Genomic DNA, 21878 nt, shown 5'->3' on the forward strand with positions numbered 1-21878 from the left:
ACAATGCAGCGTGCATTGCTCAGCTCAAGGAAGGATACATCAAGGGAGACAGGACAAAGCACATCCTGCCCAAGTTCTTCTTCACCCACGACTTGCAGAAGGCTAACGAGGTTCAAGTAGTTCAAGTTCGATCCAGTGACAACTCAGCCGACCTCTTCACCAAGTCTCTGCCAACCTCAACATTCAGGAAGCTGGTTCATCAGATAGGGATGCGCCCGCTGAAGGATCTTCAGTGATGCCTTCATCATGGGGAGTGTCATGCGTTGTACTCTTTTTCCTGTCTATGGTTTCCATTTTTCCCACCTTGGGTTTTTGGTTTTCCTAGAGAGGTTTTAACGAGGCAACATCGTGCATGATACGAGCCCATATGGTTATAGGATCCAAGAGGGAGTCTTATGAACAATGTGGATTGCTAGTAACCATATCAAGGAAGAACGGACCGCGTCCAGGCCCAAGTCCAAGACCGCGACCAAGAATGAGAGAGAGGCAGCTAAAGATTAGACCGTCTATAGTATAGGATGATTTCCTTTTCTCTTCATGTTTATCTTTAAGTAGATTTCCTATTTCTTTTAGGATAAGGATTTGTACTCTTTCCATTTATATATTCCTTGTAATCCCTATATAAGAGAACACTTTGATTGAATGATAAACACACACGATTTCCCCTATTGTTCACAACAAACAAGAAGATTTGAAGCGCAAGAACTTACTTTCTGGCCTGAAGGTGATAGTAGATCAGTTTTCATAAATGTTTATGCCAGAAAGTTGAACCAATCCACAAGTAAACCGAACTAAAATTGATGAAAAGACCATTTTATGCTCATCATTTACTTAGATTATACTAAACCAGTTGTGTTCTTACTAGTTTATGCAATTAGATTTGATGGCTAAGACACATAATGGGCAGTGAATCTCAGGGAGCCTACAGGCGTTGCTGCTTGAATCCAAGAGACCTATGGGGAGAGGCTGAATAAGCATATATATTCAAACTTTTTGGAAGATAATCCGCTTCACCAAGTAAGCTCATCTAGGTTGCTTTTAAGTGTAAAGTTTTGTAAGTACAACTTTAAATGTCTCATGCAGATCACGAGGGTGGCTATATCCAAAGGCAATTGAGCTTCTTCACAAATATCTTGAACTGTGTGTGCTTACTTATCCTAATTAGTATTTAGAAATGAGATGACCTTTTCTTTCCTCCAAACTTTGATACCACGCAAACACTTTTCCCTACATAACGCAAGACGCTACGATACTGGCTCATATTTTATTTGTTTTCAAATATCCAAATAATAGAGAACCAAAACAAGAATGTGTAATGTTACTTTTGGACGGTAGATTACAATAGTTTAACAATATTCCTATAGCATACGAAAACTTCATTCATCACCCCCTGCGGTTCCCATGCCTACGCCGTTCCGCAGCTAGAGTATCTACACGAATACGCTCAACGTACATAGGAAGCCTAACAATTTCTTTAATCTCCTTCAACAAAACCTCCTTAGTTATACCATCATTAATAGATTTCATCACCCCACGGAACGTTCCCATACCATTCGGCTGAGACTTATCAACTCTAACCCTCATAGGCACCCAAACCTTATCCTCCTTATCCCAAAAACACTCCAAAAGCTTCCCACTATACCTCCCCGGTTCCTCCCAACCGTCGCCTCTAAACTCAACCGTATGCCCCTCCATAAGCTTGTTCCTCCCGTTTTCACACAAGAACAGCATGTAACGCCCGTCCCTCCCCACCTCGAACAAAAAGTCGATGGTGTCTAGAAACTTCCACTTGAGCAAGGCTTGGTTCCTCTGGTAGACGTAAGGCTCGTCCCAGCCTTGGAGTATGATCCCGTCGGAGTCGTGAGAGAGCGAAGGTATCAGCTCGTTGAACACCTTCTTCTCCACGGAAGATAGTAGGCAAAAGGCTTTTATACGTACGCCGAAAGGCTCCATCTCGTATCTGTAACCTTTTGTAACTTTCTTCTCGTCGTTACGTGGTCTGATCACTTCTCTATCGATAACACTCCATCTCTCACTGAAAGGACGGTCAGCGAGTGATTCGCCGTTGACTGCTACCATGTCGTAGACGAGGTACCTCCTCGCCTGGCGAGGCTTTCCTTGTCCGTCAAGGAAGTTATCTACAACCATCTCTCCATCGAGCAGAGTGTAGTCATGCACTTTAGCCTCGTGAGGCTTGCAAGGGAACCGCATCTGTACCCTTCTGAATCTAAACTTTCTGTCTATTAAGTAACACCCTTCTCTAGTCAATAGCATCATGTAACGCGTCCCGTCCGCCTTCCACGTGGCGTAGTAGTACCTCCGCCTCAAGAGTTGGAACCCTTCCCTGTCTAAAGACACAGGATGCGAGCCGGGAAACTGCAGAGACGAAGATCTTCCTTCTATCTTAATATTCAGCATCTCGTAGCAAAACTCCTGGTAACACTTCTCTTGACCGTAAGGTATCTCGTCCCCCAAAACGTCGTCGTTTGACATCTTCTTGATCACTAAAGGGACACACGGTGATAATGATACAGATAAAGACTCGTTTTCTTCAGACCGCTTCCACTCGGGAGTTTGTGGGCAAACAGCACTCTCGGGCTTTGTTTCGTGATAGAAACTGTAAAGAGCGTCGATGTAATCCGATTTATAGATTCCTGGGGGACGAGCATCGTAAAACGTTTTAAGAGCCTGAGTAACGCTCATCAAGGTACTAGACCTCATAAGGTAATGAACAACCATGAACCCTGTGCGGTTATGACCATGCGTACAGTGAACGAGAACAGACTTTTTCGAGAAGTTACGTCTCTCAAACTGATTCACCTCGTGGACGAATGTGTTCACGGAGACGTTATCAGGGACAGAGTCACGACCGCTGCAACGAATCTTAACGTACTCGATCCCTTCCCTTCTTAGCAGCTCTGTGCTAGGGTTGTAGTAACGAGTTGTGTTGGTGAGATCGATCACTAGACCGAGCTTGTTCCTTTTGTTGTTGGTTAGCAGCTGTTTAAAAGTGTATCGTTTGTCGGGAGGGAGGTGGTCGTTGTAAGATTCGCTGAGAGGGACTTTTGATGGGATGATGGGACCGATCTCGTGGCCGAAACGTGGACAATCTAGCCAACCGTGAGGGATAACGTTTGCGTTTTGGTAAAGTCTCGATCTTTTGCTCTGTTCTTCGGAAGGGTTTTCGAGATGTCGCTTGCGGGGCAAGTAACTACTTCTTCCTGATTCTTCTGGGGGCATCGCAGTAATCATTCTTCTCTAAAGGGTAAAAGAACAAGACATGAAGTCTCTTTTTGTCTTTAATTGTCCGATCTCTATGTCGACCAAACTGCATCCATCTTGTTCTATGTCTGATTTCTCCAAGTAAGACAAACCTTGAGGGTGATTCTGAAGAATAGATTGGGAGGAGAGGGGTCGTGTTGTATTTATAGACACGCACTAGTCTTAGGGTCGGTCATATTATTATATGGTCTATGGGCTTGGGCCAATTTAATTAAAGGGCTTTTATTGTTAAGCCCGTATATCTAGAGAGGGGTGGGGACCACATGGCATGTTTAAACATGTGATGATGTCACAAAAGAATGTTGCAGTAATCAATATAGACACTCTTCCTCTCACTTTTGACTCTTTTCATGGAACTTCTTCTGCTGCTGACCAAAAAAGGACAAGAGGACATTAAACGGCAGGCAGTTGCAGAGATTCTCTGCTAAACAGAGTGCAGTTTGAATTTGACATATTAAATGCTGCTTGCTTGCTTGCTCTCTACATAAAGTTCTCTGTGACACTGACAATACAAAATCTTTTGAAGTTCTTTATTAGTAGAATCTCTATGAAGAAGACATGATTTTCCTGTGATTTTCTACAAATGGCAATTCATGGCTTACATCATAACTGATTATATGGTCCAATATTTTTTCAAGAACGAAAAATGAAAAAAGAAAAGTTTAAACAAGTCTTACTATCATATTCAAGTAATTCATGTTTTAAAATAGCTAAAGCTAAAGCTAACACTAAAGCTTTTTGTTGTGCAATGTTCAAAGAACTTAGGATTTCTGAGTTTGTTTGAACTCTGAACTTGGAGTCTCTCTCTCTCTCTCTCTCCATGTGAAAGCTAAGAAACATCTGGCTTACTCATTCACAATTTAGGAATCTTCATACAATTCTCTATGAGGCAATCTGTTATAAGAAAGAAGGTAAGCAGAAGTCCTAAGCATAATTATTAACAAGCTACAAATCAAAGAGCAGGCGAAATAAGCTAACAAAGAAACAGCAAATGATCAACGTGAAGAAACTCTGCAAGGTACACAGATAGTCAGTCAGATATGGCATTCTTCAAGACTGATCTGGTTCCAGCATTGTGTAATGAATATTATATTTGCAGAAATCAACTCATTAATCATATGCTATTAAAATAACAAATGTCGATAAGGAATCAACAAACGCTTTTAAGGTTTTTTGTTAGTACCCAGTAAAAAAAAACTCTCTTTCTCTACTCGTTCTTCCAAGCATACAGAATCAACGAAAAAACAAAACTTTGAGACTTGGAGTTCGTTGTAGTTGCCATAATATCCTGTGAGAAAGACAAGCTCTTCTCCGAAGAAGATTGACAAGTCCTGAACATAAACACTGCGTTCCCCACCGAAGGCATCCCAAAGAGCCAACTATGAACATCCCATAAAACTTCCACAGCCATTCTATTCACAACTATCGTATCGTTGCCACGAAACTTCCACTTAAGCCGCTTCACCTGCAACAGCGTCTTCCCATCCACACGAACAACGAGACAAGGATCAGTCACACTCGTGTCACACTCAATCACAACATCATGGATTTTCCCATCAGCGCAAAGCTGAGCTTTTGTAGCAAACGATCTCTTACCAAAGACATGCTCTTTCTTGGCGATGAACACCGCGCCTAGAGACGACGAAGGTGAAGCGTTTGTCTTCTTGAAAGCTTCTTTTCTCATATCGCCAAGAAGCAGAACCATCTCTTTGTCCACAACAACACTCACATAGAACCCTCCCAACGCTTCAGGCCCTGATCCGAACTTCGCTGACGATAGATCCCAAAAAACATCGATCTTACAAGAATACGCCTCTAGGCTTTTGGACCCTTTGCGTTTGGTGAACAGCCAGGGCTTAATCTCGACTTTACAGAGACTCTGGTTGTTACAAGAGTCATCAACGCCAACGGTAACACTCTGGCCCATCAGACTCTTGGCCCATGTCACAGTGATCAAGCAGCTCCTTCCTCGGATACGGCACTGGTAGACGCAAGCGACGAGATTCTGAGCGTTTTTGCCGGAGTTTGAAGACGACGAGTCCGCGACTTGGACGCCGTTTTCACCGAAGCAAGAAGGAAAATCCTTCATCTCTCTCTGAGGAATTTCAACGAACACTTGGTGGCCAAACTGCGTAAAGCTAAAGACTTTTAACACAGACGAATCTGACTAAAGACAATGACGGGAGCTTTACGTTGAGAAGATGAAACCCAGATGAAAAAATTAAATCTTTTTTACCTGGAGAGAGCTATGAATCAGTTTAAAGGAGAAACTGCAGAAGAATCCTCATGATGGGTTATAAGTTTAAGAGTCTGGTCGATTTGGATCCGGTGTCTCCGAGGAAAGAGATTTGATAAAGCCGGAGAGTGAGGAAGGAGAGAGAGAGAGAGAGATGGAAGGTAGCAAATCGCCGAAGGAAAGGGAGGAGACGTGTGTGTTACTCTCGATAAAAACTCAAATTTGGAGACAGATAGAGACAAAACAAAAAGGAGACTCCTTTCACTCTCAGGATTATTTTACCATGTTTAAAACTAGGAACCTAACTGTGTTTAAACAAGAAAAAAAACTAACTAGACTTGACTCGGCATACATTGAAAAATTGAATACTAAAATTGAACTTTTATTTTTGTGTGAATTATTTTGTTAAGCAATTTGGGTTCACGTATTTTTCAAAGCTCATGGATTGTCTTTTGACGAAGAGAACTCCTCCTTTAATTGTAACTTTGAAAGTTTTAGCTTCTGTTTTGCCAAACATTTTGTTTTCAAGATCTGTTCTCTTTGAATATATTTAGTGAATGTATGGAATATGGATGTTCAAGTTCGAGATCCTTGTGTTGAAAAAAAAAAATTTCGAGATCCAACATCAAATTAATGTTTGAAATTATAAAGTCAAAGTTATAGACAAATGTGTAGTGTTTGCAGTTTGCAATGTTTTCTGACATGTTCAGATATAATTCACGAACTTACCATATATATAAGTTAAAGCAACATGAAGATTTACATACTTATAAAGTAAGAGAATAAAAACATGTTAATTACTTTTAACAAATTACATTTTCATTAGCCAAAAACCACAATGGTCGATTTGTATATGCAAAAATATTTTAAACGGTATGTATATATTATAAAAAAAAAACCTCGAAACAGAATGCTTAGTTTTCTTCGACCATCTCTTCCATGGATGTTTTTTCTTCCTTGCAAAATTACTTCTGTGAAAACATGAAAGTTTGAATAGTTATCCCAAGACGATCAAGTCTTTGAACTTCGTAGGTTAGTTTTCCCATGATAATTTCACCCCTTAAAATCCAACTATATATTTAATAATTTGAAGATTGAAACGGGTCCATCGAATATTCAAAAATGCACGACTTCTGTAAACATAAGTATCCGACGCCTTAAATTTCTATATAAGAAAAAAGGTTTAGTGGGTTCTAATTTGGCGATATTGCATTTTTAAGACTTACGCATCATTTTTTTTTTTAAATAAGGACAACATTATCATCTTCCAGTGTTTTGATCTTCTGTGCTACGTACATAGTAAATGGTGTCCATAGGAAAACATTATTAGTAGCCAGGTTGGATGGAAACGGAAACGGAAACGGAAACGTTTAAAAATGTAAAAACATGATTTTTGTTTTTTTTTTTGTTTTGGAAACGTCGTAGAAAAGTCTATAAATATATATATGTAAATATATATTAATATTTGCATTTATTTTTACTATATTTAGTATATCTTAGAATACAAATAAACAAATAGTCACTATATTTAATCATATGAAAATAAAATAAGTCACTATTAAATATCAAAATCATATTAAAAATCAAAATAATAAAATCCAGTATTTAAATATTTTAACTTCCTCCTTAGCGTGATTTTTTACACGATTTTAAGTTTAACTAAATGGGAATAACATTAAGTAAGTTTCTTAACTTATCAAAATAACAAACTAATCCTTATATTTATTAATTGTTTATAAAATTTGTTCTAAAATAAAACAAAGAATTTTTTAAGCATTTCCAAAACAGAACTACGAGTTTCTAAAATAGAAACGCAGGTTTTCATTAAGAACCGGATTTCCAATGTGTTTCTGTGAGTTTCCAAGAGTTTTCGATTTGGAAATGTTTCCAAAACGTGAAAAGGGCATTTAACCAAGTTTTCATGTAACATAGATTAGTAGTACTTCCTCCGTTTTAAAAAGATAGATGTTTTAGAAAAAAAAATATTTCACAAATATAGATATTTTGTGTGTTTCTATGAAAAAATTGTACATTTCAAAAAATTAATTGATTTTATTAAATTATTACTCTATCCGTTTCTGAATAAGTGTCACTTTGACATTTTTCACACAGACTAAGAAAGTAGTGGAAATATATGTAAATTGTTATCAATTACATCTTTCTGACCAATAGTATTTGAGATAAATAAAATTATTTATAAAATCAATGCAGTTTAAAATTAATTTTCAGCTGAAAATTAAGTATAATTTGCATTGAAAAGGTAAAGTGATATTTTTTGTGTAACAAGAAAAAAAATTAGAATACCACTTATTATAAAACTAATGGAGTATTAGTTAAAATATATTAAAAATTAAAAATTGCAGAAAATGATATATTTATTATAGTAATTTAATGTATTTTTTTAATATGCGTAAAAATAGTATAAAGTATATATTTGTGAGAAGGTGGGAGTATTATCTATGGATCATTACGGTCCAGAATGTTGTGCTTTTGTTCGACCAAATATTATGCGTCGGCCACAAGAGTTATCATTACACGAAAATAAGGAAAATCTCGAAGCAGTTGCTATATTTAATACTTTTGGAAAATTATAAAACGGAATAAATACTCTCTCTATTTCTGAAAGTAAGATTTTATAAAATGTTCACGTTTACTAAAAAATTAATAAATATTTATAATTTAATTTTTCTTTTATTTTATTATATAATTTCCAATAACTTTTCACTAATGAAATTTAATCAATTCAAATATTTTTATTTAATGTTTTTTAAAAATATAAAAAACTATTTTAGACATATAGAAAATTTATTTTCGTTGAACAAGTTAAAAAATCTAAGACATGTTACTTTTGAGAGAACCGAGGAAGTACCATTTAAAATCTCAGAAATTGCCAGCTTCATCATCATCATTACAACCATTATCTCTCTCTAAATCTAGTCTCTTTTCCCCCCTCTAGCCGTTTTTGTTAATATTCTAATAAAAAGCAATGGTGTTTGGTTGGATCCGGACTCCGGAGATTGTATGGTGAATAGTTTAATACTGTATTTTCGATTTTAAATGTTGTGTTTTAATTACAAAAGCTCCAAAACTATATTGTTTGTCTGAATTGCCATGTCTATGTCGATAGATCCAAAATCCATTAATTTTGAAAATGAACAAAAATATATATCTAAAAGGAGAAATACATAATTTTGGTGGTTATTATTAATTTTTCTCTCCGAAAAAAATATTTATTAAAATGTCTAAGAAAGTAATAAGTTTTTTTTTCATCAAACGGCTCTAAGAAAGTACTAATAAGTTAAGAATACTTTTTGCGGAAAAATAATTTAGTTTGCATACGTATGGAAGAAAATGGTATTCACGTGTACTTGTCCATGAGTAGTTGTCATGCGTTACAACCCAAATTTGGGCCCATCATTTTTGGACTTTAGGGGCCCTTTTCTTGAATACTGTTGTTCTTTATTCCTTTTACATGTATGATGTAGGTGCACATGAATAACAGTAAAATAAAAGTGTCTATCATTTAAAATTTGAAAATATTTGTAGGTGACTGAAACAATAAAGCATTTATACCAATTATGAAAGACTGAATTATATGTAGCCAGGCGTAAACTGTAGTATTTTCTGAACATAATAACTTTGTAATTTAAAAATATTGTTTTCATAGGAAATGGTATATGCTACTAACATATCTTCAATAAAATAATCTACCAACAAAAATCCGTAGCTACATTTTTTACTTTTTTTTTTGATCAAAGCTACATCTTTTACTAGTCTATAATAATTTAATACTAATGATTAGTGATTACTAATGAACGTAGTTTCAATGGTGCATAAGATGTAGGCACATGATTTCATGATGGTTTCCGTGAAAACCTAGACAACCCAATCTTGACATATGCCACGTCAAATTTACATCTGTGATAAACTTGTAGGCTTGTATGTGCGTAATTTCGCAGTCAATAATGCTTTTGAACCGATCGACCGACATTAACGTGAACTTGAAGGTCCCAGTTTTGTAGTAAAAGTAGTACTATATTGTTATAGGGATCTGATTTTCTTGTGATTTCATTTGCTTTATTGATTTATATATTTAGCCATCCACCTCTCACCCCACCCACTTTGCGTGTAAACGCCGTTTCTTTGGGATAACAGAAGGCATGTTTATTTTGTTCATTAGTTTTTCTTCCCTAATTTATTGCTAGTTTGAATATGAAAGAGCCGTTAATATATCTGAGAAGTCAAAGCATTGTTCAGAACAAGATAAAAAGTCTCGGACAATGTCATATATGCTATTGACCAATACTTCAGAGCTTCAAAAATACTATTTCAGGAAAGCTATGCGGGTTGAGACCACTGCCGCACATTGATCCTTTATTACCAACATTCTCTTATCATTTATGTTTCAGATTGACAAATCGACCTGATTTGATATTATAGGCCTGGGCATTTTACCCTGGACCCGAAAATCCGAACCGAAACCAACCAAAAAACACGCGATCCGGAACCGAACCAAAATACAAGTATTTTTTGGGTCTAAATTTCTTTTACCCGAAAGAACCGGAACCGAAAGGAACCGACCCGAATAGACACAGATCCGAAAAGACCCGACCCGAATAGACCCGACCCAATAAGAACCGATTTGTACTCGACTTAAAAACATGTATATCTAAAACTATGATTTTTTGTATTCTATTTTATATATATTATTTTATGATTCAGTTGAAATATCTTTTGTTAACAACATTTGTTATTATTTTGTAACATTTTTTAAGTAATACTCCATCCGTTTCATATTAAGTGTCGTTTTAGAGAATTTTTTCCGTTACAAAATAAGTATTGTTTTCGATTTTCAATGCAAAATTTATTAATTTTATGCAAAATTTATTTTTTCTATTGGTTGAAATATGGTTAGGTGTATAGGTAATAGTGTTTTTTATAAGAAATATACAAAATTAATTGTTTTCTTAATCAGCGTGCCGAAGCCTAAAACGACACTTGTAATGAAACAGAGGGAGTATGAAGCTTTAAAATGTAAAATTTAGAGTTTAAAAATGTTTTATTATAATTATTAATATTTTCATTTAAGTTATTTTGTAAAATTTTAGATATATATGACAAATAACGACTAAATTTGATGGAGTTGGGTATGTCATGTCTTTTTCAGATCTTAAATACCCGAACCCGAAAATTTCTAAGTACTTATTGGATCTAAATATATAAGACCCGAAAGACCCGGATCTGAAAAGAACCGGTCCAAACCCGACCCGAAGACCCGAACGCCCATGCCTCAGATAACCAATATTTTCTATATGGGAAGCATATCGCTTCTAGAAGGTATGCGGACCAATAAATAGCCTACACCGAATGATTTGATTTTATTATTAGTGAAGATTAGTTTTCATTAAAAATTAACGAGTAAGACAAATATACATGATTCTTTTATATAGATATGATTTAGTTTAGTGGTTTATACAAATTCTATGGTTTTTCTGAATAAATTTATACTAATATGCTATCTACCAGATCCAAACGTGCATGATGCATGTTGACCAAAACATCCATTGATGAGCAATGATCTTATTGCTTATTCAATACAAAAAGTTATAGCTTTCAAGTTTATTGTGGTATTTCTATATGATGTAGTGTCTACACACATGTTTACAAATAGATGAATCGGTAAAAATATATGTAGTTGATGTTTTACCCACGAAAGGGTCACTGCTTCTTAATGGTAACATACCGTTCTTTCTTGTTGTAGTCTTCCGTGGTTACCACGACATGTCAAGAGTACAATGCAGATTCAGAATCCCCCCCCCCCAGGAAAAAAGGTAGTCAAAAGAGATTTTTCTTTGTGTCGACAGTAGTTCATTGTATTATCCCCTAAAATACGTAGTGATTGAATAATCAAATGATCATTGGAAGTCACTGGAATTAGCATAAATCATCCCTGTCTCACCGCTAATTGTTCAATGTTTGTCAGTAAATACAATTCCACAAGAGCTATTTCCTCCAAATCCAGAATTAAGGATAAGTTTTTTTTTCCTGATTACAACAATGTTTTTCCATTTAATTAATGAAAGGTTTTGTCAATCTTTTGCTTGGTGTGATATAGTTTGGTGTTGAGAAAACCGTTCGTGTGAAGGACCACACGCATGCATCTATCCTCAATGTCGGCAAACAACATATGTCACAAAATGTTTCTCTCTTTAATTGATTTGAATGGTGTGGTTCTTCTTCATAGTCAGCGTTTTTTTGGATCAGTAGGGACAAAGGACGAGGTTTATTTTTTAAGTGTAATGTGGTCAATGGAAAGTATGGTAAGCCATAAGTGTTTGAAAATTTACTTCGCTTTTGAATGAAGGGTAGTTGTGAATGCTATTAATAGACCAAAGGCTTGGCCTTCCTACAAGTTCGAAGTGGTGACGATCAGACTTTTTTGGCAATTTTTTTTGGAGTGGCAGGTAGTTTTTGAATTGTTTGCTGCCAATAGGGTGCCTGCCTTATTGCTCAAAGTGTGGTGGTGGATAATAGATTCCAATCTTGTGAAGACTGTTTTTATTCCTATGTTTTGGGTTGTAAGTAGTCCTGGGAAGTGGGTTGGATCCGCCCCGCCCCCCTTCACTTAAAAGTTATACCCGCGAAACCCGCATGACCGGCTTTAGATAACCGCACCCGCCCCGCATCAATCAAGCGGGTCTAGCGGGTTATCCGCCAAAAAATGTCAAAAGTCAAAAACACCAAAAAGCTCGTTCTCGATCCGTAGGAGTGACAGGGAGTTAAGACTTTGAGAGGAATGAGTTTGTGGTTTCTGATTCGCACAGAGAAACTCCATGGTTTCCGATTTGCAGAGAGTGATTAGATCGTGATTAGATCACTTTAGCCTTTAAAAGAGATGAGTTTAGTTGTTAGTTTACGGCGTGAAAAGAAAAGAAGTGCTGTAGGGTTAAAAAATTAGGTTTCTATATGGACTCTATGTAAAATGACAAACACTTTTTGTTATAGTCACTAAAACAACACACTTTCAAGAGGAGTCAACAAAAAACAACACACAGTCTAACATATATAACTTTAAAACAGCACACACTTTACGTCTCTATCATCCCTAAACGACATAGCATCACTTTATGCGGGTTAGCGGGCCCCGCTTCGATAAAAACCACAGCCCGCATCCGCTCCGCTATATCAAACCACCGATCCGCCTGACCCGCGGGTTTGAGAATTTATAATTTTGGTGATCCGCACCCGCCCCGCTGCGGGCCTAATGGGCCTATCCCCTGCTTTAACTCACATTCCCAGGCATAGTTGTAAGTGTGGTGGTCTATGTTGTACTCTTGTATGTACTGTTCCTTGGTTATATTGAATGAAATATTCAGATGGAAACAAAATTCTTTAGTTTACTGTTGGAGATGCCCAATATATGAATCTTTCAGGGGTGTTCAATCCGGATATCGGTTCGGTTTAGGTTCAGTTTTTTTCGGTTTTTGGTATTTCGGTTAGTAAAATATAACTACCATTCTAAATCCATATTTACTTCAGTTCGGTTCGGTTTATATACCGTCGGTTTTCGGTTTATTCGGTTTTATACCAAAAAACATAATTATTTAGTTTGAGATCATATAAAATAAATTTTAGAGTCATATTGTCAATACATTCATTTATTAAAAATATATTACATGTTCAAATAAATGAACAAAAACGTAAAAATGCTTCTACCATCAAATAAAATCATCAAATCTATAATTAAAATCAGAGCCTGAAATTTTGAAAATAAAAATATGAAACAAAACAGAAACATGAAAGAAAAGTTTTTCCACTATTCCATATTTAGTGTTCATTAAAGTCATGCTTTTTCGATTGAACACGAAACTCTGTTTGTTTATAGATAAGAAAAAAATTGTGAAAATTTTCCATTAATTATTTTCCATCAAATTTATCATCTTCATATTAATTTAGTGAATACTAAAATAAAGCAAAAAGATAAAAAAAAAAGACTTAGAAAATAAGATGTCTGAATTACGATGTATTCAAATGTTTTACAAATTATATAAGGTTTTTTATTACTATAACATTATGGTAATAGTTATTAACACAAATTTAACTTATATAACAAATAGATTTTCATGTATTGTTATAAAATAGATACATATTTACATGTTTCTACTTTTAATCGGTTTTGTTCGGTTTATTCGGTTTAATCGGTTATATACCAAACCATATCCAAATCCTACGGTTTTTATAAAATTATATCCATTCGGTTTATATGGTATATACCAAAACCAAACCATATTGTCTATTTCTGTTCGGTTCGGTTCGGTACGGTTCGGTTTTACCATATTGAACAGCCCTAATCTTTTATCACAAATATATTGAAGGTGCTGCTGGTTACTTAACTCCAATATAGGAACTTAGCTCATTATAACAAATGCAACGGTTTTAGGCCCATATATTTTATCATTAATATCCGAGGCCCCATTATATAAAATAAGTTGGTTCATTAGAAGTCGATGTGCATCTTATATTTATGTGAAAGAAAGAAGACTCACATTTGAGAAGGGATCCACATTTTTTTTCAAAGAACTTAGACCACCTCCATCGATGAGGTCTTAAGTAGAGTTTCAAGCAAAAATGAAAAAAAATAAATGAAAAATGGGGAAAAAAGAAAGAACCGGGTCTTTAATTGGGTTATTTGGAACTGATAAGACACCCTAACATGACATTATCCCATTCGATCACTTCTTTAATGTCTCTCTCTCCTTCGTCTCGCGAAATCAATTTGGCTTCCTCCTCCATTCTCGATCAATCTGTCGCTGCTCTCGAATTTCATCATCTCATCTCATCGTTCTATTCTGAGATCTCATCTCATCTCATCTCATCGTCCTCGGTTAGGCAAGGCTTCCTCCTTCATTCTCTTTGCTCTCGAATCTCATCTCATCTCATCGTTCTCTTCTGAGATCTCATCTCATCGTTCTCGGTTAGTCAAGGATCTCATCTCATCTCAGAAGAGAAGAAGGCTTGAAGAGAAAGCAAGGATCGACGGAAGGATGAAACTCAGACAACATGCAAGGCTTGCGGTAATGAAGGGGGAAGAAGATGAAGAAGAAGAAGAAGAAGCAAGATCAGACTGTAAGTACGAACATCTGTTGTCTTTTAGAGTTGTATTAGACTATTGTTTGACTGTTGAAAAGATCAAGACTTTTGCATAGAAACAGAGGGTTAGTTGGTTATAACAAGTGATGATGATGAATTTGAGGGAACAAAATATCTATTAGTCTGGAAACGATATGCTTAAGCTATGTGTGAATGATTTCGTCAGTTTTCTATAAGGTAGCGATGGTGGGAATGATTGTTTTAGGAAAATCGATAAGCTTAAATTTTAAGTGTTCGTTTGTATTCTTTGGGTTTTTGATTTCGTTTATCTCTTCACAACCATGGTTTAGTTCCTTTTTTTATCTAAATTTCTTTGTTGCTTGTGTAACAGGTTCGTGTGAGTTTGCTTTTGATTCATTACGGAATCAACACAAACGTCAGAAATAGATTCACCATCATCAAAGCATCTGTATTTTATTTCAGAAAGCAACAGGTTAGTATACTTTTCCTTTAATAGAAGGTAGATATCGAGTAGGTTGGGAAAGGTTGGGAATTAAATGCACATTACTATTATGGTTTGTGGTAGCTGCGGTGAGGTGATTTGCATTTAGTAATAAAGCTTGTTTTAGTTTTAGGTGAAGAAAGCTTGATTGGCATTAACTTCTAAAAACAATATTTAGTTTTCATACGTGTCTGAGTTTGTTTCTCAAACCCTTTGGAGTTAAATTGACTTTATTATCGTGTCCGAGTTTGTTTCTTGATTGTCTGAATAACATTGATTGCCATTAACACATAACACCTACTAAACTCTCTTTAACTTTCCTTTTAAAACCGACCAAAATCTCACCTTCTCGATTCATATCTTCTTCTCCTTTGATAGTTCATTTCATATCTCCTTCACTATGGATCCATTTAGTAAAGAGTGTAGCTTTCAAAACCTCTTAAACAGTCAGCAACCAAATACCTCCTTCTCCATTCTAAATCGTGAACCTAGTATAGAAGTCACCTCCTCGGATGCAAAATGGGCTGAAGATGATACTGAAGATGAACACACCGTGTGTGACCGTAAACAAAGACGGAAATGGTCTCCAACTGAAGATATTGCGCTCATCAGTGCTTGGCTTAACACCTCCAAAGATCCGGTGGTGGGGAATGAGCAGAAAGCAATCGCGTTTTGGAAACGGATTGCAGGCTATTTTGCATCCTTTCCAAAGGTTGCTGGTTTGCAAAAGAGAGGGGAAACACAATGTAAACAAAGGTGGAGGAAGCTTAACGAGGTGTTTGTAAGTTTGTTGGGTGTTTTGATGCAGCTAGGAAACAAAAATCTAGTGGGTAGAGTGAGGATGATGTATTAAAAATGGCTTATGAAATATTCTTCAATGACTTCAAGGTCAAGTTTACCCTCGAGCATGATTGGTTAGAACTTCACCATGATCAGAAATGGTGTGGTGCTTCAAAGACTAAAGACAAGGTAAGCTCAAAAAGAAGAAAATTGAATGATCAGTCCGCACAGTCAGCGTCTTTTGTGCCAGGGTGCGATGGTGAGGATGAAGCATCGGCTCGGCCCATTGGTGTCAAAGCAGCAAAGGGAAAAGGTAAAAGCAAGGCAAAGACTTCGGACGAGGCAGTGGAGTTTCAGGGCATCTGGGAGATAAAGCAAAGGGATTTTGAGTTAAAGGAGAAGCTTAACAAGCAAAAGTTGCTTGATAGCCTCATTGCCAAGACAGAGCCTCTAGATGAACTAGAAATCTCTTTGAAAAACAAACTAATAACTGACATGTTGCTAAGTTAGAATGGGAAGTTAGTTTGGTTTCTCTTGTGTGCTTAATCTGGAGTCTGTAGTTTGTTGTTGTTGTGCTTAATATCGAGTCTCTTTGTTGCTGGTCTGTATGCTGGTTTCTCTTTGTTGTTGTTGTTGTCGGGTCTGTAGTATGTTGTTGTTGTCTTGGTTACTGCTTAATGTTTGGTGTATCTCGTCCCTGTTGTTTGGTAATAAAGCTTAATGTTGTGTTGTTGTTTTCTTCCTTGTTGTGTAGTAATAAAGTATCTCGTCTTGTTGTATTTCGTGTTGTCTTATGTATCTTTCCTCTCTTTGTTTTATTGCAGGTATATCACATGGTACTTGCAGACAAAGACAGTTACCATGTGACAGAACAAGACAATATGTTTGATGTAATAAAGTTGTTGAGTTTTGTATCTCGTGAAGTCCTAATTTGTGTGAAATGTTTCACGTTGTTTTTTAGTTGTACCAAACGATATACAACCTGTCTAAACTTGTCTATATAAACTTGTGAGAAAGAAATCAAATGCAAAACAAAACAACAACTTTGAGCATCTTCACATCTTTTTCAAAAGCAATTGTTTTTTCTCCTTAACCGAGCAAAACAAATCATCTCTAAGCAATTGTTTCTTCTCCTTCACGTTTCTTATCCTTCTCATTTCTTCTTCTTCACATTTCTTCTTCTTCTCATTTCTTCTCCTTCTCATTTCAAATGGCATCTTCTTCTTCTAATAATTTCGAAGACTTGGATGAAAGATTTGATCAAATTTTCGATCAACAATTCGAAAATCTTCTAATTCGTCATATTGAGCATCAAGAAGCATCAAGGTCAAAAAAGAAACGAGCCTACATTGAAAGACAACGAGAAGAATGACACATGCAGTTATGGAACGATTATTTTGGTGAAGATGCAACATATCCTTCTCACATGTTTCGACGACATTTTCGAATGAACAAGCCCTTGTTCATGCGTATTGTTGATGGACTATCTGCTGAAATCCCATACTTTCAACAAAGAAGAGATGCTACTGGAAGGTTCAGCCACTCCCCGTTACAAAAGGCAACGGCAGCAATTCGTATGATGGCATATGGTTGCCCAGCTGATGCGGTCGACGAATACCTCCGACTTGGCGAGACCACCGCGCTTTTATGCTTGGAACATTTTTTCAAGGAATCATAAATTTATTTGGAGATGAGTATCTAAGAAGACCCACGCTAGAAGATCTTCAACGTCTACTCGATATTGGAGAGATATGCGGGTTTTCCGGGATGATAGGAATCATTGATTGTATGCATTGGGAGTGGAAGAATTGTCCGACCGCATGGAAAGGTCAATACACACGTGGATCAGGAAAGCCAACAATTGTTTTAGAAGCTGTAGCTTCACAAGATCTCTAGATATGGCACACGTTTTTTGGACCTCCAGGTACATTAAACGATATCAATGTTCTTGATCGATCACCGGTTTTTTATGATATATTACAAGGTCAATCTCCAAAAGTTAATTACATTGTCAACGGACACGAGTACAATTTGGCTTACTATCTCACAGATGATATTTATCCAAAATGAGCTACTTTTGTCCAATCTATTTCCCTTCCGCAAGGTCCGAAAGCATCTTTATTCGCTACACAACAAGAAGTTGTACGTAAAGATGTCGAGCGTGTTTTTGGGGTCTTGCAAGCTCGATTTGCCATAGTAAAAAATCCAGCTCTTTTGTGGGATAAAACAATAATTGGAAAGATAATGATAGCATGTATCATTCTACATAATATGATTGTAGAAGACGAACGAGATGGGTACACTCAGTATGATTTATCTGTTTTCTCGCAACCGGAATCAAACCGAAGTTCACAAGTGGATAGCACGTTTTTTACAGATATGCCTTCAAATATCGGCAATATGATGAGCATTCGGAATCGAGTTCGTGATAGAAGAATACATCAACAATTGATAGATGATTTGGTTGAGAATATATGGCAAAAATTTGGAACAAATCAAGATTTCACTAATCGTTTTTTTCTCGTTTACTATTTGTATTTGTATTTGTAATATGTTTTAATGCCATTTTTATTAAAAAAATTATGTATGCTTTTATTTTAACCACAAGAAAGACCAAATAAATATGAATTTAATTATTTGACCGAAGTTGTTTAATTTATCGTTAGCTGTAAAGTCTAAAGTGTCTTTTTCATCTCGGTGCTTTATCATAATCGTATCAACTTTTATCATTTACGACAAAGTTTAGCATTGGAAAGAATGAAATTATATAAACAATTTACAGAAATATTTCGTAGTAGTTGAACAGCGTGTTAATCGACGTGATTCACACTATCTCATTCATTAAAAGGTAATCGTAATTATATCTAAACAAAAACTTTCTAAGATGTTATTTTAATGTCTTCGAGGGGATAATGGATTGGACGGTACTTGCATGTTATGTTTTAAACTTCTTATAAAAAAATTAGCTGGATGTGGTTTACAAATTTCAGTTTGCTATAAAACATTTCAAAAATAAATACATCTTTTAGATAAAGACTTTTATCATGTGAACATTAATATTGTTCTTTGATGACATTCCACGATTGTTAATGTTGATGTTAGTCAACTGCGAAAAAAGTTAGTCAAGTGTGATACAACCATGACTATAGTTTGGAAGTCTAGCAATCAAACTTACAACTATTTCATATATTGATTTGGATAACTAAACAAGATAACATATACCAAATTCTTTTTTTGTCAAAAATAAATTTAAACCATTCTAAATTTGTGCTGACATCTTAACTCAGAAATATTGATGTTTTGTATCGTTCTAAATTTACCGGATATTTTTGAAAAACATGTTTATCAAACTTTTAACTGTCGTTTGCCTTCAAAAACTCTAGGTTCATCTTAAATTCTGTTTTTCTTTGAAAAATACTCAATACTACATGCGTTCCTCTCTCTATTACATATTAAGCTAATGACTCATCTATCCCAATTTAAAACGGAAATGTTTTCATCTTCTTTTCATTTTCGGCTTTGAAAACAGAATCATAGTTTTAGAAAACTATACAACAGCTAGAAAGAAGCATCATGTTATCTTCCAGCCAAGAGCCACTGGGAAACCTCATGAACTTGGTCCAAGATCAATAACTGCCATCGGCCGCCTCAAACATAATGTCATTTATCTCCATCGCCAACTATAATATCAGAGAATCCCTTGATACTTGTACAATCATTCAAACATTTAGGCTTATATTCAATAAATATTTAGTGGAGTATCTTGTTTTGTTTTATTAATGTTACTGAAAGTCCATTAATTACACTGACGTTATATGTTTTTGTTGAAACGTCATACTATCATTTTTATTAAAATTAAACCACGGGTATAAATGATGACCATGAACGACAAAGAATAATAAGAATAATGAATTTCCTAACATTCCTAAAAAAAATCACAAGGAAGAAATTTTCTTTCTCGTTGCCTACCATTCTTTTTTTTTGTAGAGAAATAAAGAACAAAGTTATTCCTTGTTAAGTAACTAGTTAGATATCGGTGAGAAAAACAACAATAGAAGAGTAGCTAGAAGTCTCTCCCAACACTTTCTTCTAGATAAGTCATTGCCCGGATCTTAGCAGTAAGAGAACCTTTTACCTTGCGGTCCTTTTCCTGAAATGGAATAGATCCACTGGTAAATCCTACCCTTTCAAAAAACATTCCCCAAACTGTCTTTAACCACTGGTCCCTACATTGCCTTGCGGCTTTACCCACCGGGTTCTTCCCCCGACCCGGGCCGGAGGGACCGTCGCCGTCGCCCCTCCCTGCCAGAATAAACGCCGGAGTAGCCATGCCATCCATTCCTGCGCCCCTACCGTCTTTCTCCATGGATTCAGTCTTGGGAGCTTGGACCGATGGTCTATCCATCGCTCCTCTTGCATCTTGAGATATACTTTCGAATCTACCTGTGATTACGGGTTCAGCTGATAGTTTTTCTCTTCCTGGAGAATTTGGCTAAGCTGTTTCAAATCTATTCAACTAAGGGCAACATAACTGGAACCAAGCTTATCAAGCCAACATCATACTCTGTTTTTGGAAAGTTTTTTCCTGGAGTTTGGAAGCTGAAAGTGGAATCTACTCTCATGATGCATCGTCGTCTCTCCTCTACTGAAAAAGGGAAGGCTGTAGCTCTCGAACACCAGCCTGCCCCTCGAGTTGGACGTGTTCGGGTTTCCGAACCGACAATTATTACTGATAATCATCGACATGTTCTTACTCTGATTGGAAGGGTGACTAACCCATCAGTCCAAAAAGTCTGGTCCCTTATACCTTTCTTTACTGATCACTGGAAAGCTGATATCCCACCTATTGGCTCAGATCTCGGATTGGGAATGTTCCAGTTTAAATTCGAGCTTGAATCCGACCTACTTACGGTACTAGAGAAAGGCCCGTACCATTATGCCCGGTGGATGGTGATACTGCAGAGATGGGAGCCCACTATCTCCCCTAGTTTTCCATCTATGATCCCCTTTTGGATCAAGATTCAGGGGATACCGATTCACCTATGGTCTGAAGAAGTTGCCATCAAGATAGGGGAAGATTTAGGCACCTACGAAAGCGCAAAGATCATGGCACAATCGTTTCGTATGAGAGTTCACATCAACGGTAGACTTCCTATCATCAAAACCTCAATCATTGAGTACCCTAACGGAGATGAGATCACTGCTACTCTCGTCTATGAGAAATTGGAAAAACACTGCCTACATTGTGGAAAATTGGATCATGAGCAGCGCGGCTGCCTTGAAGCCAAGCACCAGAAAAAAGCTTTACTTGCAGCTCATGAGGGATCTCAAAGGAGTGTTGCTCATGGTAATAATGAGTATGACCGAGCTCAACATAACTATAACTACTCTGGCGGCCCAGCCAGACACTCTCCTCGTAGAGAGAAGCGATACCGACCCTACGCTAGAAGTGAGTCAAATGGCAGGTCAATCTACCCTAACCCAAAAGACTCCCCTAAGCGACACCACCAGAGGGATAACTATCCACATAGAGATGGCCACTCGAGTGAGAAATTTGATAGAATGCAGTATCTGAGGAAGGAGAGAGAAGATCCTCACCACTGGAATAACTCATCTCGCAGCTTGCGGGAAACCTTTAGTGGGGCTTCCCACACAGATACTTCTCATCCTTTAAATGAAAGAGCAAGATCCCCAGTGCATGACAAAACTGCACATGACATAGTGGCCTTTACCAGGAGACCTTATAAAGACCATCTTGCTGCACCTTCTAGGGAGGATCCCCAAGGGGAAAACCATGATCAATTCCCTCTAGAGGATTTGGCTGCGGCTAGAGGTGAGATTAGAGAGGTCATGCTCCAATATACTAGTTGTGCCGATCCAACAGAAAGCGCGGCACGCAGGGAAAGAGTACGAAAGGCAGAAGCCAAAGGAACAATTGATGAATCAGCTGCTAAACTTGTTCGGGCGTCTCTCGCACGTAAAGAAACT

The 21878-nt window shown here is 36.7% G+C and overlaps 3 protein-coding genes across 3 annotated transcripts; 1 reads left to right on the forward strand and 2 right to left on the reverse strand.

Annotated features, from left to right (window-relative positions):
* Positions 1-1383: 1383 nt before the first annotated feature.
* Positions 1384-3353, reverse strand: LOC106304855 (mRNA-capping enzyme). Its single transcript, XM_013741241.1, has one exon. The coding sequence runs from the start codon at positions 3250-3252 to the stop codon at positions 1384-1386; it is 1869 nt and encodes a 622-aa protein (XP_013596695.1). The 5' UTR covers positions 3253-3353.
* A 1016-nt stretch (positions 3354-4369) lies between these two features.
* On the reverse strand, positions 4370-5781 carry LOC106303594. The gene is made up of 2 exons (XM_013739875.1): positions 5519-5781; positions 4370-5410 (listed from the first exon to the last, which is right to left on the reverse strand). The coding sequence occupies exon 2, from the start codon at positions 5369-5371 to the stop codon at positions 4490-4492; it is 882 nt and encodes a 293-aa protein (XP_013595329.1). The 5' UTR covers positions 5372-5410; positions 5519-5781; the 3' UTR covers positions 4370-4489.
* Positions 5782-15965: 10184 nt separating this feature from the next.
* LOC106303182 (glutathione S-transferase T2-like) lies at positions 15966-16400 on the forward strand. The gene has a single exon (XM_013739517.1). It carries the CDS (start codon positions 15966-15968, stop codon positions 16398-16400), a length of 435 nt encoding a protein of 144 aa, XP_013594971.1.
* Positions 16401-21878: the final 5478 nt, after the last annotated feature.

This window comes from Brassica oleracea, chromosome C7, assembly GCF_000695525.1.
Source record: "Brassica oleracea var. oleracea cultivar TO1000 chromosome C7, BOL, whole genome shotgun sequence".
NCBI classification, from domain to species: domain Eukaryota; kingdom Viridiplantae; phylum Streptophyta; class Magnoliopsida; order Brassicales; family Brassicaceae; genus Brassica; species Brassica oleracea.

Coding starts and splice junctions, on each gene's coding strand:
- LOC106304855 (XM_013741241.1), bottom strand. CDS start 3,252: ATGATTACTGCGATGCCCCCAGAAGAATCAGGAAGAAGTAGTTACTTG.
- LOC106303182 (XM_013739517.1), top strand. CDS start 15,966: ATGGCTTATGAAATATTCTTCAATGACTTCAAGGTCAAGTTTACCCTC.
- LOC106303594 (XM_013739875.1), bottom strand. CDS start 5,371: ATGAAGGATTTTCCTTCTTGCTTCGGTGAAAACGGCGTCCAAGTCGCG.